Genomic DNA, 18,502 nt, shown 5'->3' with positions numbered 1-18,502 from the left:
GTTGTAGCAATGCCGGTACTTCGACTTCCGCTGGCTTATGTAGGCCCAGAGTGGACTAAAGGGGGAAAGTCTTCCCTCCAGTCCACTCTGAAGGCCCCACCCACCAGGCGGCCAATTGACCCTGATTAGCTTGGCCTTTCCCGCCACTGTCTGGCCTCTCCTGGGAGCATCATGGGGGTGCCTGATCTGGATCCTCCCACTGCCTTTCTGCAGCACCTGGCACCCCCACAGTCTGTAGCTCTCTGGTAAGTCAGGAGCTGTCTTTCTTAGGTTAACACACCTCACACTTGTGAGAATAAAAGGAGAGGAGAACTGTGTATGCCATCCTAAGCTCCTTGGATGAAAAGCAGGATAAAAATATATGTGTAAATATAATTATATTGCCACTAATATGCTTCCCAATGGAAAATCCCCACACCCATTTAGGAATGGCTGAGAATTTAGCTTCAGTTTATTTTGTATAAGAATTTATCAAAATTCACATTTTTATCGTGTTTGGGATGGTGCAAACTATAAAAAATGCTAATGTGGGAGGAAGTGAAACTGACAGATTTGTCCATCCTTGCACCCACTTGGTATTGCCAGAGAGAAAAATGGATGTTCTACCTAGGAGTACTGATGGTTCTTCAGTTTCAGTGTGGGGTGGGATGACTCTATATAAAGAGTCTAGGCCCTGATTTTTGAGATGCTTAAAAAGACCTGGATTATTCACCCCAAAGTCTTTGCATTCTCAGGGGGCTTTTGATGGATGAGTGAGAGTGATAAACCAAGTGAGAGTGATAAAGCAAAGGAGTAATCAATCGTTCAGATGGGCACATAGAATGGCTTGCAGAATGCAAGCCCAAATAACTGCCTCTGAGACTTTTTCCATCTCTTCCTCAGTGGCTATTGAAGGAGATTTTCCAGGAGAAAGGGAGAATTTGTGAAAGAGAAGATACTACACCTGTCACCTTTTAGTTTCAACATGATTTTACATTTTGTGTCATCTCTGGGTCATCCTCTCCAATCCTAGCCCAGACATTTATTCCTACTATTCTCTATAACTCAGCATTATCCCCATGGGCATTCCCTGCTTTTGCCCCTTATACCTCTGTCCTACTCTTCTAAGTTTTATATATAATTTAGTTTTACTCTTCCGCTTTTCTTCCCTCATTATTCTTCCTCCCTTATAGCCCATACCTTTTGACAGGGCTATGGTGCTTTATTCTTGCTTTTCTCCTGTATTTGTATCAATAGTGTTACCTGTCTCCTGAGCCCATCAGATAGGACGGTCTAGAAAAGCAAATACATTCAATGCTACCACATGCTTGATTGCTAAGTATTTTGGATATCCATTCTCTCACTGTTTTATGGTAATATTATATGACTACATGTATAAAACATCTGAATGGAACACGTTGGGCATATTTTAAAAGAAATGTCATGCAGAATAAAGCTTTCTTAGATGAATGAAGCTTTTGGAATGGCATCTGTGTTTTTCATTAGGTAGCAATTTACTATTCCCTATACAGTCCCCAATGAGTCTAAAACAAATTTGGCTGTGATCCTAAACACACTCTGTGCCAGCAGAACAATACAGCTCTACATGTGCCAGTATGTTTAGATCTTATAGCCAATTATTAATATATTCTTATTTCTACACACACCTACGGTATGGCTTTGCCCTTAAAGAAATGATCCATATTAAACATTTGGAATAGTGCATGGATGTGTCATTTTTCTCCTATGACAAAATTGAAACAGCTTACTGGTGTCAGTGTTGAAACAAATATCAGATGCTATGTACTGGAACATGTATTTGAGAAATGTTTGGAGCATGCTCAATTTCACAAGGAAAAGTCTGCTGTCAATAAGATGATGATTCATCTTCTGTGAAGTAATTTTGGAAGGAAAGTGCTAATGCTGAAGTGTCCTTGCTTTACAGCTGTGACTTGCCCCAGCATTGAGGGTCTGCTCTCAGACCATGTTGTCTGGAGACTGATTTCTGGGTCGGCGAATGAGTTTGGAGCACAAGTCATGCTGAGCTGCAGCCCTGGCTATTATTTAGAGGGTCAGAGACTCATGCTGTGTAAAACTAATGGAACATGGAGTGATGCTGATGAGAGCCCAATGTGTAAGGGTAAGAAACATTTATTTACACAGTGCTCAGTTCTGTCCAAAGGTATAGCTTCTGTTTATTGCCAACACAGCCTAAGTAGAGGACTAATATTTTACAACAGATTTCCTAAAATATTTGTGTGCAAGACTTGTTCAAATAAATGGGGTCTGTGCAAGAACATGGTAAATTAATTAAATATATTCCAGATAAAAGAATTCACTTTGTTCATTAATTTGTAGTGTATTTGTGGACAGGCATCTATAAATATCTATGTTGGCCTAGTTTGTTTGTTTGTTTGTTTGTTTGTTTATTTATTTATTTATTTATTTCTACAAACCTATTTAGAGCCCATGGTGCTCCTGGACATCCATACTAACTTCATTGGAGGTGGTTATTTTGCATGCACAAAGAAATACATGTATTTAGCTGTTTCCTCCATTGAAATGATTATGAAAACTCACTCTTGAGGATATGAGAAAGCGCTCCATGTATACAGGTTGGACCTTTGTATCCAGAAGATACTTTAGATTGTGGGATTCTCTTAATATATGTGTTGACATGCATATGTTTCTTAAGTGAGTTATTTGTCCATTCTCAAGAGTCCTTATCCAAAGGACTTCATCTATCCATTGTTCAAATTACAGATTAAATGACTTGTGAGTTGTACTCATCAATTACATTCACATGTAATTAGATAAACAAGTTAATTAACCATGGATTAACTGAATATCTAAGTAATCCAGACCAATCAAGCATGAGCTGAAAAATCTGTTTGATCTTGGAAAATTAAATTTCATTAAATATTTGAGGATGTTAAACTATTTATTACTATACCTCCCAAAGATAATATAATAAAAACATTACAGAATACATTATTCATTATGTAAACATAGAATGCTATAATTGTGTATAGAATGGAACCCAAAGAATCAGACATCTAGTTCCATATACCCAGGGGGACTTTGGACTTGTGGGTTTTGAACAGCAGCTTTCCCTGCCACAAGGCAAACTACTTTTTCAAACTGAGCAAAATTCAAAAGCAGCTTCTTCTGATATGGCCTGGGATGGGTGGGTCTGCTACTCAAAAAAAGAAAAGAAAGAACAAGCAGGTATGCCTCCATGTTCTCAGTCATGCCTAAAATAAGTCTTGATCTGAGTTATCCCAGCCTGATCTCAAAGTAAAGCATGGTCAAATAAAAGTGCTGTGTAAAAGATCATAGCAAACTTCAATACCATCACTTTTTAATATATCAAACAATGCCATAAAGCCTACAAAAAGGAAATGATGGAAGCAAAAAGTAAACGGCTTGCAACAATCCTTGACCTTAACCTTCCATCCACAGAAAATTGACCGTACTAGTCCAGAATTGGGATCAAATGTACCCCAAGAAAGTAATATAAATAAAATACCTGGTAGAAGTTATTAAGGATGGGTAGGCTTGCAAATAAAAAAGAAGAAGAAGAAGCTTTTGTTGAGACCTTCCTTTTTCCAATAAAATAATATAGGTACACATAAGTAATTAAAGTCAATAATATCCAACAATGTAAAGTACCAAAATTTACATGAATGGTATGTGTGGTCTAACTGATACCACAGTTTTTTGACACATAAAAATGCCGTTAACATACATACAACATAATTATAACACTTCAAGTATAACAGTGTAAGTAAGCTGTGAATTACTGATGACAACAACAAATCACACAGACCTTGCAATCATAGCATGCGCTACTTGAGGATTCTGTACAGAATTATCACATTTCACCACCGCATGATTAAGAGAAACAAAATATGTACAGGAAGTACATTGCTGAGGTGATTTTCAGTTTTCTGCCATTGTGTCAACTGCAGAAATGATGCATGCCCATTCTCTTGGCGTTAGCAGTGGCCGGATCGATCAGTTCTAAGACTCCTTCTCTCAATGTGCCAGGCAACTTGACTTTTATTTATTTATTTGGATATTTATAAAATGCATCAAAAGATATCAGGGCCATGAACAGAAAATATAACACAAAATTGTCATATGACTACAAAATGCAATAGAACTAGTAAAATACAATAATAAAAAGGCATTATGAGGCAGTAGAAATAGACAGATCAGCATAAAATGCCTTAGAAATGATTGCAAGGTCAGTGCCAGTTATACCTCCATGGGATAGGTGTTCCCCAAACCGGGTGCCCCAACAGAGGAGCCTCTTTCCCTAGTTGTGATACAGTGAGTAGAAGCCACCTTGAGTATAGCCTTCCATGCAGAAGTTAAGACATGGGCAGGCTGGTATATCAAGAGGCATTCCTTAAGATACTTGGGTCCTAAGCTATTTAAGGCTTTACAGGCAAGCACCAGCACCTTGAATTGTGCCCAGGAGCAAATAGGCAACCAACACAACTCCATTAGAATAGGTGTAATATGATCCCACCTGGCTATACCTATGAACATTCTAGCAGCTGCATTCTGCATGAGTTGAAGCATCCAGGTCATTTTCAAGGGAAGCCCCACACATACAACGCATTACAGTAATCCAATTGGGAAGTTACCAGAGCATGGACCACTTAGGGATGTACGAAAGTCACTTACCTTTTTGAGGGGTGACATTCGCGGTGGGGGGGAGGTGCTTCGTCCTTCCCCCCGAAATTCTCTCCAGCTGGCTCTGCTCTGCGGAGATTCTGCAGAGCCACTGACCGGGGCTGTCCGCAGCCGGACATCCGGCCGCTGGGCAGCCTGCAGGGACGCAAATGGCTGCTGCCATAGCCACCGCCATTTGCGTCCCTGTATTTTGCCATGATAGGCTACATAAATATTTACGTAGCCTGTCATGGCAAAAAAACCCACAGCGAATGCAAATGGCGGCGACTACGGCAGCTGCCATTTGCGTTCCCTTTTTTTTTCCCCCGTGATAGGTTACATAAATATTTATGTAGCCTATTACGGCAAAGGGAAAAAAAAGGAAACGCGAATGGTGGCCACTACGCCATTTACGCCCCTCTTTTGCTGTAATAGCCTACATAAATATTTACATAGGCTATCACAGCAAAAAAAAAGGGAACGCAAATGGCGGCCACCATAGCTGCCGCCATTTGCGTTCCCTTTTTTTTGCCGTGATAGGCTACGTAAATACGCAGCCTATCATGGCTTCCGCAGGCACGCAAATGGCGTCCCTGTATTAGCCGCGTGATAGGCTACTTAAGTATTTATGTAGCCTATCACGGCTAAAGTGACGAAGCGAATGGCAGCCGTGGCCACCATTTGCAATTGAACGGCAGCAGGTAGGTGTCCTGTTTCACGTGCCTTTCGCAGGGTGGGGGGGCGGGGGGGTTCGTTCTGCCATGGATTTGGGGGGGCCGAATGCACTGACATTCGGCCTCACCAAGATCCATGGCGGAATTCTCTGACATCCCTGCTGTGACCAGATTATCAATATCCAGGAATAGTCATAACTGGTGAACCAGCAAAACCTGGTAAAAGGCAGTCTGAGCCACTGAGGCCACCTGGCCCTCCAGTGAAATAGATGGATCCAGAAGTATCTCCAAGTTATGCACCTGCACTTTCAAGAGGTGTGCAACCCTATCTAGAACAGATGACACACCCAGGCCCAGCACGAGCTCTCTTGCTGCCTGAAGCAGAACTCATGCCAGCATACGACCCTCCATCCCTGCCACCCCAGATGCATGCTCCTCCCTCCCTTTCCCCCTTGCACATGCACCCATCACCTCTTACCTTTGTTGCCACACCAGGGCTCTCATGAGGTATTGTGGGACATGGCCAAGATCTCATGAGCTTTCATGAGATCCGGGCCCCACAACAACAGAGAACCAGTGGCTGCTCTAGAAGTCTCACCAGCCACTCCCTTGCTACAGCAAATGCCACAGCAGGAGAGCGGCTGGTGGGGCTTTCTAGAGCAACCACTGAGGGTGGGGGTGGGGGTGGGGGTGGGGGTGGGCCCTCCCGGCTGGAGCAGCAGGGTAGTGATGCATTTTGCCACTCCTCCAGCTCCACCGCTTCATGCAGGTACCTCACGATGTTTCATGAGTGGGGGCCGGCCCTGTGCATACCCAATTCCCAGCCATGAGAACCACCTACCCATGCGGCCTCCCTTTTGCCACTGTTCGTCTTCAGTTTATTGTCCCTCATGCAGCCTGTTCCAAAGTTGTTACATCACATTTGACTATTGCAATGTGGCCTATGTGGGGCTACCCTTGAAGAATGTCCAGAAGCTACAATTGGTGCAAAAATATGGCAGATAGGATGCTCACCTGCGCACAGTATTGGGACCACATTATAGCTGTCTTGGATCTGTACTGGTTACCAATTGCTTTCTGGGTTCAATTCAACATGTCGGTTTTAGCCTTTAAAGCCCTAAACAGCTTGTTGTTGTTGTTGTTCAGTCGTTCAGTCGTGTCTGACTCTTCATGACCACATCGACCATAGCACGCCAGGTCTTCCTGTCCTGCGCTCTCTCCCAGAGCATGCTCAAGTTCATATTCATTGCATCGGTGATGCTATCTAGCCATCTTATCCTCTGCCGTCCCCTTCTCCTTTTGCCTTCAGTCTTTCCTAGCATCAGGGTCTTTTCCAGGGAGTTTTCTCTTCGCATTAGGTGGCCAAAATATTTGAGCTTCAGCTTCAGTATCTGTCCTTCCAATGAGCACTCAGGGTTGATTTCCTTTAGGATTGACTGATCTGACCTCCTTGTAGTCCAGGGGACTCGTAAGAGTCTTCTCCAGCACAACAGTTCGAAAGCATCAATTCTTCGGGGCTCAGCCTTCCTTATAGTCCAGCTCTCACAGCCATACATTACTACTGGGAAAAAACCATAGCTTTGATTAGACAGACCTTTGTCGGCAAGGTGATGTCTCTGCTTCTTACTATGCTGTCTAGGTTTGCCATAGCTTTCCTCCCAAGGAACAAGTGTCTTCTAATTTCATGGCTACAGTCACCGTCTGCGGTGATCTTGGAGCCCAAGAAAATAAAATCTGTCACAGCTTCCATTTCTTCCCCTTCTATACGCCAGGAAGTGATGGGGCCAGATGCCATGATCTTTGTTTTTTTAATGTTGAGTTTCAAACCAGCTTTTGCACTCTCCTCTTTCACCCTCAACAAGAGGCTCTTTAGATCCTCTTCGCTTTCTGCCATTAGGGTGGTATCATCTGCATATCGGAGGTTGTTGATAATTCTCCCGGCAATCTTAATTCCGACCTGTGATTCATCCAACCCAGCATTTCTCATGATGTACTCTGCATATAAGTTAAATAAGCAGGGTGACAATATGCAGCCTTGTTGTAAACCTTTCCCAATTTTGAACCAATCGGTTGTTCCATGTCCGGTTCTTACTGTTGCTTCTTGACCCTCGTACAGGTTTCTCAGGAGACAGGTAAGGTCTGGTACTCCCATCACTTTAAGAATTTGCCACAGTTTGTTGTGATCCACGCAATCAAAGGCTTTAGTGTAGTCAATGAAGCAGAAATAGACATTTTTCTGGAATTCTCTTGCTTTCTCCATGATCCAGCGAACGTTGGCGATTTGATCTCTAGTTCCTCTGCGTCTTCGAAACCCAACTTGTACTTCCGGTAGTTCTTGGTTCATATACTGCTGAAGCCTAGCTTGTAGGATTTTGAGCATCACCTTGCTGGCATGTGAAATGAGCTCAATTGTGCGGTAGTTTGAACACTCTTTGGCGTTGCCCTTCTTTGGAATTGGAATGTAAACTGACCTTTTCCAGTCTTGCGGCCACTGTTGAGTGTTCCAAATTTGTTGGCATATTGAGTGCAGCACTTTAACAGCATCATCTTTTAGGATTTTAAATAGCTCAGCTGGAATACTGTCATCTCCGCTAGCTTTGTTGTTACTAATGTTTCCTAAGGCCCACTTGACTTCACTCTCCAGGATGTCCGGCTCAAGTTCAGTGACTGCACTGTCATGGCTATCAGGGGCATTAAGATCTTTCGTGTTTAGTTCTTCTGTGTATTCTTTCCACCTCTTCTTAATCTCATCTGCTTCTGTTAGGTCCCTGCCTTCTTTGTCCTTTATCATGCCCGTCTTTGCACAAAACGTTCCCTTGAGATCTCTGATTTTCTTGAAGAGATCTCTAGTCTTTCCCATTCTGTTGTTTTCCTCGATTTCTTTGCATTGTTCATTTAAGAAGGCCTTCTTGTCTCTCCTCGCAATTCTCTGGAACTCTGCATTCAGTTGGATATATCTTCTCCTTTCTCCCTTGCTTTTCGCTTCCCTTCTTTCCTCAGCTACTTGTAAAGCCTCCTCAGACAGCCACTTGGCTTCCTTGCATTTCTTTTTCTTTGGGATAGATTGAGTTGCTGCCTCCTGAACAATGTTATGGACCTCCATCCATAGTTCCTCAGGCACTCTGTCTATCAGGTCTAATCCCTGAAATCTATTCCTCACCTCCACTGTATATTCATAAGGGATATGATTTAGGTCATACCTGAATGGTTTAGTGGTTTACCCTACGTTCTTCAATTTAAGCTGAAATTTTGCGAGAAGAAGCTCATGATGTGAGCCACAGTCAGCTCCAGGTCTTGTTTTTACTGACTGTATAGAGCTTCTCCATCTTTGGCTGCAAAGGACATAATCAATCTGATTTCAATATTGACCATCTGGTGATGTCCATGTGTAGAATCGCCTCTTGTGCTGTTGGAAAAGGGCCTGGCTATTTAAGGGACCACCTGTCCTGTTATGAACCTGCCCAGGTATTAATATCTGCAGGAAAGGCTCTCTTGTGGACACCATTATCCACAGAGGCCTATTTGTTGGGCAGAAAGGGTGTAGTCTCATGTCTCTTTTGGAAAACTGACACAAATGTTTTGTCCATTTTTTCAGTGCTGTCACGGTATGTTTGACCCTACCTCTCAATGGAGGGTTAAGTCTAATATAGAACATTAACCTATATTGAATGTTGAAATTATAAAATAACTGCCAATCTTATAGTTCTCCCACCATACTGGAGCTGCCTACATCCTGGGGATTGGAAGTGATCTCAAAGCTAAAAGATAAGTAGCGGGTGCCCATGTGTGTCAACTTTTTGTGGGCCCAACACAATTTTCTAGGAACCTCTTGCTGCTGCCATATTGTAAACACTTTCTTTTCTCTTCTCAGTTATCTCCTGTGGAAGTCTCCCATCTCCACCCAATGGTAATAAGATTGGCACCTTGACAGTATATGGAGCCACAGCAATCTTCACCTGTAACACTGGATACACACTAGTTGGGTCTCATGTGCGAGAATGCTTAGCAAATGGCCTTTGGAGTGGAACTGAAACACAATGTCTTGGTAAATACATATACAGTGTCTTGTCAAAGGGTAGGAATCTAAAAAGGAAAGGAAAATGTCACACCTGAAGGCAGTGATTTTAATTCTGTACGTTTAGTTTATAGGGTTTTAGTAAAATATATTATGGTTAGGGGCTTTTTAACTGTGTTACTTTTTTTTTTGGTCCTACAACTTGAGGCCATGAGATTCTGAGCACTTATGGAAGGGAAGAGCTTTGTAAATGGGTTGATACTTAAAGGAAGTGAATTTTTCATTGATTACTCACACATCTGAGAATACCGTTCTCTGAGTAATTCTTGGCAAGCATCTCACTTTAAGGTTTAAGCCTCCATCAGAACTTGCCTTTTCTGACCTACTTTTGGGAAGCAGAAACTCTTTTGGTATTAAACTCAAGTGTCCTTTGTTGAGACTGTTCTAAGACCAGGAGCAGCATAAGGACTACCAGTTACAGAACCCACCTGGAAAATGACACTGAACATGCTGTTCCCACTCAGGAGAAAAGCCCCTGGGGAAGATGGAGGTTACTGCAGAGACCAGATGCTTCTCAAGTACCCTTGAGGACTTTATGCATATTCTCTTTGAATGTGTGCAAAGCTCCAAATCCTCTTGGGGTGAGCACAGAGGTGTTTGTGCATTCCTAAACTGAACTGGATCCACTGTTAAGGGGTGCTGGACCTTCTCTTTGTTTGTAACTTATGGGTTAGTAAGATTTTCATCCCTTCCTTGAATACGGTGTTTGTCCTATTCCTGTTCATGGGCATTTGAGAATGGATGTTCACCTATGTGAGGACCTCTTGCTGAATGCTCACAATGCCTAGTTCAGTAAAAGGTATGAACTTTCCTGGGATTGTGGCTTGACACACAGAATGACGTTTTTAGGGTCAATTTTGACTGCCCAGAATTTGCATACCATCTCATTTCCATAGACTTCAAATGGGATAACTGCTAATGGACCACTTAGGAGCTGGTGTGAAAGGAATGATCTAACCATGGTTAGCAGTTTGGGCTGCTTAAGAGAAAACATAATCCTAAGAAGCCTATGTTGTTGCTAGCTTTCGATAGTTTCAACAAAGGATGTTTCTGAATACATTACTTCTGTCACCAGAGCTGGCATCTTCTACAATCCATATTAATGAAGCGACCAATATTAGTATTACAAAATGGATTTCTTAAAAAGCACATATTATGTCAGTTTAACTCCTCATTTCCAATTTGAACTTCACAAAGCTGTCATTATCATAGGCATTTTACAGCTAAGAGGCTAGTTTTTTCAGTCTGTGCTCTTGTCCCTTTCTTTTTTACTAATATTTTCTGCCTAGAAATAAATTGCAGTTGCCACTCATTTCAACACAAATGTGTTTATCACAAGGTGGTTGTTTGGATTTCAGTGCAGAATGATCTAGTGTGAGAAAAAAACTAAGCACATTCAAAATCCTATTCCTCTACACAAAGCTTAAAATATATTATTTTATGATACATCACTAATAGGTGGGTGTTTGCAAATTCCAGGTTCAAATTTCCATTTTAAGAGAAAACGTTTTGTTCAGCCCTCTGCAATATTACCCATATGAAAGTACCATAGAAATCAATGGGATCTATGTGTGTTGCTCTAACTTAATGTAGGGCTACATTTTTTCTTGTTATCAGTTGGAAATTATACCAGTCAAGTGAGTTTATAACATTTTATCAAATGATAAAAATTCTGGAATAAAATTCCTTTTGATTACCTCTGTCATAAATACACAAAAGCCCTCATAAGTCAATGCAGGTATGCAGTATAGATCCTCTATAAGAGGCAACCTTGCAGAAGCAGATACTTCCATATTTTTGGATCTGTGACTGTTCATGTGGCTGAACATTTTTCACTCATATAGCTTTCCTCTACTTGAGTAATGAATGTATTTCTACATTGTGTTCCATTTTTTCTGCGAGTTCGCTGACTTGCATTTCACACGCACAGAACTCCCCCGCCCAGAACTCTCCAAAAGCCTTGTTTATTAGGAGAATTCTAAGGAATTCCCCAATCTCTCAGGAAAATTTTAATTTCTAACATTAATTCCAGTTCATTTGCATCTTTTTTCTCTATTATGTTGCCTGTGTGCATATTGGTAAAACACTAATATTTAATCATTTGTATGGTTGTGTTAAGATTCTTTTGTATGATTCTTTACCAACATACATATGCGTGCCTGGCCTGCACATTGGTAGAACACTACACAAAACAATCCCTCCCCCCACAATTGCTTGTTTGCAGTGTTATAGCAATATGGATGTGTGGATTAGTAAGCAGCAGCGGAGGGGGGGGCACCTAGGAACTGAAATTTATGGCGAACAGTTTGTGCACAGCATTTTGTACAACATTCCAAAATTAAAATGGAATAGAGAAGAATTCCTATTGTATCTGTTCCAAGACCAGGTAATTCAGCACTCTAAAAGGCAGGGAGAAATTCAGATGAGAGAAGAATTTTGGAAGCATCTCTACTTTAGTCGGCTATTGGGCGGTATAGAAATGAAATGAAATGAAATGAATGAATGAATGAATGAATGAATAAATAGATAGTCATTCAGTCCAGCTCTCCACTCTCTTTCCAATTCCCCATCTCCAGAATAAGCTATATTATTTATCTGATCATAGTGCTATCTTTTCATGCTTTCCCTTCAAATCCCATAATCTAGACTAAAAGGAGTAATGATCCACAGGGATTTTACCATTGTGTGAAAATGAACAACCTTCATAAATGACCCAGTGTATGTTTGTAGATCGTTTGAAAAGAAATGCTCAACACGTATATGGCTGTGGTTTAAACATAGCACTATGTATATTAAATGTGCTGACCCTAACTTGAACCAGTGAATATTACAAAAAAAAAGGTTCCTGAAACTGTAGTTTATAAAACTAGACTGATAACAGCCTCTTTAATATACTTAGGACTAATTGGCTTGATTGGAAGATTACACATATTTGATGTTTTGTTGCCTTACTCCTTCATTTCTTGAACTGTTAGGGTGTTTAATTTAACCAGGTTCAAAATGACAGGAAATCATTAAATTCACTAAGTGACGTGATCTGTAAGTGAAATAAATCACATAGAAGGTGCACAAGCCTGTCAGGTAGGAATAATAATGTCATGTTCCAAGTTAGCCAGGATGAGATCTCCTGTATTCTAATAATTATAGCTTCATTATAACTATTACGTTTCTGTTTTTTATTGTCATGTCCTCAGGAATAAAGAATTCAATCTAGGAACATTTTGATTTAAACTGACTGTGATGCATCAACAAATGTCTCTTGTTTCCATAGAGCTACATATTAGGATACACGGGACTGTTAAATGCCAAAAACCAATGGCTTACATTATACAACTTTACTCTTGCAAGCTACACTTTCCTCTCTCCACATCTCTCCACCAGTCATAGGCTTGGGAATCAGGCCATTCTCCAGAGGCTCATGGAGGGCATTCCTTCACTTTGGGATGGTGCCTTCTTCTGGAGTATGTAGACAGGGCCAAACTATTGCTTCTTCTGTGGGAGGAGCCACCCAAATCTCCCAGACAGGCTCTGCTTAGCAAGCTACAAAGTCAGGTGAGCTAGTGCTCCTAAAAGGCCCAGCTCCTGTTGCTAGTTAGTTTTCCTTTCCTTTCTTTCTCCTTTCTTTCATTTTCTCTTTCTCTCCTCTGTACTTCTCCCCTCTTCCCCTCCAATGAATCCAGGCAGGGACTGGGTTTTATGCCCACCCAGAGTCCCAGGAAGGGTTGAGTACTGAGCATCTCCCTCCTATGCAGGCAGGTGGGTGGGCTGCAGCTGCCAGACCATGCATTGCATGGCAGAAAAAGTTATTCCACGCCCGGCCCTTTCCTGCAGGTGGTGGGCAGGCAGCATCTTCGCTGACTGGCAGAAACAAGCCATGTCGCGCTTCTGCTCCAATTTCCCTCTCCTTGCCATAGGGTAGGGAGCAGACAGAACACTACTGATGTTGGCCACCGACCACCAGCCAAGCCAATCTGCCAGGGAAGAAAGAGGGAGAGCAAAATGGTGGAAAGGCCCAGGCGGACTCCTCAGCAAGAGAAGCAGCCACAGATCGGGGTGCAGCTGCAGTGCCACAGATAAACTGGTGCATGGGCTCTGAGATGCCTGTACCAGACTTATTAGGGGCTGGGCGATTACACTGTTCATCTCCTAGGTCCAGGACCTGGTGTCCCAATGGGTAGCCATGACACTACCTAATAGGGGGATGGAGGGGGCGCAGTAGACTTCCAGTCTAATTCTTCCCCAGTTCCAAAGAAGAAGAAGGATAAAAGGAATAGAGGCCAAAGACCCTGAGACAGGTCTGCTTGTAAGCACAAAAAGGTTCATAGACCCAGGTCTAGACATTCCTCCATTTCCTCCTCCCACTTCAGAAACCCAAAGGGCCCCTCTCCAGAACTTTGGGCCACCTTTCCCCATCAACCTGCTCTTCCAAATCCAGCAGGCAGAGGGGTGGGGGGAAGGCCCATGAGCCCTTTCAATGCCTTTAGCAAGGCAAAGAGAAAATTATCCAAAGGGGTTCCAGTAGACCTTGATGCCCAATCAGAGCCTAGTGATGGGGAGGAGGGGGCGCTTTCTGAGGTGGAAATAAAAACAAATCTCCCAAGTTGGGCGCTTTTCACCAGACCCCCTCCCTGCGCTTCTGGCTAAAGCTTCCCGCAGACATCAGCTCTTGGGGGAGGCCCTCAACCCACAAGACTCAGCAGACGGTTTAGGACAAAAAGGAGAAAAGGCAGCTTTTCCCCGAAAGCCTGCTGAGCTCATGGCTATCCCTCCACCAGAATCCTTCAAGGAAGTCTGGAAAGCAGAATGGGCTAACCCAGCTAAGCCAAGAGCAGTACACAAGCTAGCCAATAAGTGTTATTCACTGCCCAGCGAAGCTATTGGCTTGTGTAAAGTGTCCACCATGGATGCACCAGTGGCAGCAGCCCACACTTCTGATGGGGAAGGGGGTCCAAAGGACCCACGCGACAAATGCTTGGAGGTGGCTCTTCACAAGGATTTTGAAGCATCCATGGCTGCATTCTATGCCTCAGCAACCGAGGGAGCAATCCTATATCCCCTAGACAGCATGTGAGGGACATAGGATTCTTCAGTTTCCTGGCTCTGAGCTTGGACCGAGGAGACCACACTCCCTCCCCCTCCCCCTTGTAACTGGTGCAGAGAGAATCACGCCAGCTACCTCTCCACGCGTGGAAAAACAGAGCATGGAAATGGGGGAAAGGGGGCATTCCTGGGAGCAGGGAAGGGAGGAGTCCAGGGCAGCTGGCTTACGCCTTTTCCTATTGCCACCCCAGCCTCCTTCCCTCCCCCTCCCTGAACCCTCTGCTAAACAGGAGAAATCACCCATCTAACTTAAATGCATCACAGGAGGCACAAGGCACCTCCCACTCTGCACTGCATACACATAAACCTCCAAGTTTGGCGGCTTATGTGTACCCAGGGTGCAACCCATAGGAATGCACCCTAATTTCTTCTTTTCCAGAGCAGAAGACATGGCAGGAGCAGACACTACTCCCAAACCTCATAAGGATGGTCTAAAGAAAATGGCCTTCACAGCTGCTCTTTTGGCAGAGTCTTCCTGGGATGCCCTTCCATTCAACGCCAGGGCTATGGCATCTAGCATGCTGGCCAAGATAAATATTTGGCTGTGTCACTGGGCTGTGGATCATGGTTCACAGTCCCAACTAGATAACTTCCTTCGAGAGCGCCAAGCTGTTTGGGGGCTCCTTGTACACCATCCTGGTGGAGACAGAAGACAAGAAAAAAGCACTTCCAGTGGCAAAAAGGAAGAATGCAAATCGAAGCAAGTTATCCTTTCACCCCAATAAGAACAGAAATCGCCCTTCAGGAGGATTCAAACCTATTTGGAATTGGTCTTCCAAGCCACCAGAGAAGAGTACTTCTTGGAAAGATGGCTATGAACCAACTCCAACCTTATTGGCATCTAGTCAGAGCTCCACCAGCAGGGTCTATAACACTGCATGGAAGGCGTTCCTGAAGTGGTGCAAGGGCAAGGGGAATTCCCCTTCCCTGGGAGGAATTTGGGAGGTCCTGGATACCTCTGGGTGGGATTGGACAAAGGCCTCAGCACTCACACCATTAAACGGCAAGCAGCAGTACTGAATAGTATTTTGGGGCGTGAGGGCTGGCTGGCATTTTCCATCCATCCACATCAGAAAAGATTCCTAAGGGGGGTTACCCTCCTTAATCCCCACCCCATGGTTCATTGGTTCCCTATCTAGAACCTTAATTGGGTTCTGCCTGTGCTCATAGAGAATCCCTTGGAATCCATGCCCACATGCTCTGTGAAACTACTCACACTTAAAACGGTGTTTCTGGTGGCTATTACATCGGCCTGCTTGGCCTCAAAGCTGGGGGTGCTGTCAGCAGAACCTCAACGGTGCATCTTTCATGATGATAAGGTGGTCCTATGTAGGGATGTATGGACTGTATAAAATCCTCTCCGTCTGTGTTCTGCGGATTGTCAGATGCCTTTTGTTCCATCATCTGCCCACAGACAGATGCAGATATCTTTTTTTTTCCCCATCGTGCAAGAAAATACCCAAATATTTACGTAAATATTTACATAGGTATTTACATAATTTATCTCAGTATGTAGTGTCTGGATGAAAAGTTTTGCAGAAGGTGACAGTACTGTCCCTTTGATCCTGCCCTCCTGATTTACCACTTGACTATGTCCCGAAGTAAAGGAGTGCCCTCCATGAGCCTCTGAAGAAAACGGAAATTGGCCTTACCAACCATGCATTTCTGTTCTCAGAGCCTCATGGAGGGCATTCCTTCCACCTTCTTCAGGCACCAGTATTATTTCTGTTAGTGTAGGATTTGATGTGGGTTACAGCTTCTGCTGCCACCGCACAAGTGGGGAGGTAGCTAGGGACTGCTGGGATTGATGTCCCTGCCTGTCCTGCCCTTTCAGTTTGGTCCATGTTCCCCATAATTATGGGGGGCTGTGTTTCACTTGTTTCCATTGTTACACCCTTGGCGTAATTTCTCTGTTTTCCTTCCCTTCTAGTAGGGACATGAGGAGGCATTCTCTGCTCTGCCAGCATTGTCTTCGAGATTTGGGTGGCTGTTCCCATGGAAGAAGCAACAATGTGGCCCTGCCTATGTGCTCCAGAAGGAAGTGCCATCCCGGAGTGAAGGAAGGCCCTTCCTTCATGAGGCTCTGAGAACAGAAATTCATGATTAGGGCCAATGTCCATTTTTCAGAGCTCCTCCAATGTGACTTACCATCACTGTTACAGAACAGCCTTGCAGTCTGTATAAAGGGGCTGAGCCTCATATTTTAATACATTCAGATATGTTGGTTGGAGGAAGGACAATAAATAAAAGATGAATGGATCAATAGCAATGCTTTCAGTTTGGCAGATAAATCACATGAGGTTATGAGAATTTAAGGTAATCTTTTTGTTTAGTATTATTCTTATTCATGATCAACTTCTATATGAGTTTAAGTGAATTTTCACATCTGTGTCTTCTTGTTGTACCTGCTCTTTTATTCGGTTTCTCCCCCTCTTTCCCTCTCTTATTTTAGCTGGACACTGTGGTTCTCCAGATCCAATTGTAAATGGACACATTAGCGGAGATGGTTTTAGTTACCGTGACACTGTGGTATACCAGTGTAATCCTGGTTTTCGGCTTGTTGGTACTTCAGTCCGGATATGCTTGCAAGATCATAAGTGGTCTGGGCAAACACCAGTTTGTGTCTGTAAGTAACACGTTTTCTTCTGACCTATTATGTTCAAAGCAACAGCAAGCTAATAATCACTTAGACAGGTAACAGTGATAAGCAATAACTAGTGACCAAACACAGCAGTTTTGCAGAGCACTAAAATTCAGGGTCAAGGGAGAAAGCATTGGCATGATAGCATTGATGGCTGCTGTTGCATTAGCAACAAACTTGGAAGTGGCTCCACTTCGTGTACAAGACATGACCTGAAATCTAGGCCCTGAAATCTGCTCCTGTGCTCTCCTGCAATACAAAGCCATAACATGTGATTGGCCTGATCATTGAATTTTTTACTACAGTTTTCAAACATCTTAAAGAGAATAAGGCAGTGATACACTATTGCATTTGTGCTACCTAATAACCCAGAGCTAGTGTAGTATAGATGTTCTGAGCATAAACTATGAACTGGAAGAACCCAGTTCAAATCCTGGCTCACACATATACTCTTTGGGTAAGAACCACCATCTGTCATTATGGAGACAATCATACTTATCTACCTTACATGTTTATTGTATGGCTTACTGGCATAATATATGGACGGACTCACTTGTGCCTGCCAAGTACGGGCACTAGCGAGTCCCCACTGCCACCGCCCTCACAAGCTGGGCTGTACGAGCCCTGGAGGGCTTGGCGAGCAGCCTGAGATACTTCCCCTCTCGTCCCTGCTACAGCGGAGGTGGCAGCGGTGACAGGCTGGTTGTTTTATGCAAGTCTCTTACATTTACATATAATGATGACCTGCCTGTCCCCATCGCCGCTGTAGCAGGGGTGGGAAGAGGAGAAGAGGAGCTCCATTCTCCCCCCATGTGCCTGCTACAGCAGTAACAACGACAGGCAGCTGGCTGAGAGACCGGGCACCCACCTGCTTGCCTGACTCAGCACGTGCTGAGTTGGGCAAGTGCTGGGGTCTTCGGACTGGCATCCAGAGGGCCCAGCTGGCAGCTTCGAGCCCCAACCGGATGCCTGTGCCATCCCTAAATATATGTGAAACACTTTGAGCTCTTAAGGAAAAATGCTATATAAATACTTATAGATCTTATACAAGCTACAATTTCATTGCTGAAATGTTCATTATTGCGTTTCAAACTACTCTGGTGGGATTAGATCATGTCACTTTAATACGTTTAAATAATAGACATGTTAGACCAGAGTGTAATTTATACTTACTACTTGCTGTTAATCTGCTTTAATGATTTTGTATCCTTTTTTACGCACAATGCATTAAATAATCATCTCGTGAGATTTGAAAGCAATATTTATTTATTTTAAATAGCCAGTTCAGTAGCATGTTTTGATTTATCAGTACATGTTTCTCACTTTGTGTGCAAATGAGGAAGACTTAAT

The 18,502-nt window shown here is 43.3% G+C and overlaps 1 protein-coding gene across 1 annotated transcript in view; it reads left to right on the top strand.

The window, feature by feature from the left end:
- The window catches only part of CSMD1 (CUB and Sushi multiple domains 1), a 1,446,416-nt gene that overhangs the window by 1,344,271 nt on the left and 83,643 nt on the right, over positions 1 to 18,502 (top strand). The window contains exons 51-53 of the mRNA XM_084811779.1: positions 1,925 to 2,119; positions 9,208 to 9,381; positions 16,964 to 17,137. Of these exons, the coding sequence (XP_084667905.1) occupies positions 1,925 to 2,119; positions 9,208 to 9,381; positions 16,964 to 17,137 (543 nt within the window). The remainder of the gene's footprint in view (positions 1 to 1,924; positions 2,120 to 9,207; positions 9,382 to 16,963; positions 17,138 to 18,502) is intronic.

This window comes from Heloderma suspectum, chromosome 1 (assembly GCF_057233095.1).
Source record: "Heloderma suspectum isolate Gila_16-S chromosome 1, 16-S_ref, whole genome shotgun sequence".
In the NCBI taxonomy this organism is placed as follows: Eukaryota; Metazoa; Chordata; class Lepidosauria; order Squamata; family Helodermatidae; genus Heloderma; species Heloderma suspectum.
Note: the sequence above shows the minus strand (reverse complement) of the source record. Positions and strands in the feature narration are given on the sequence as shown.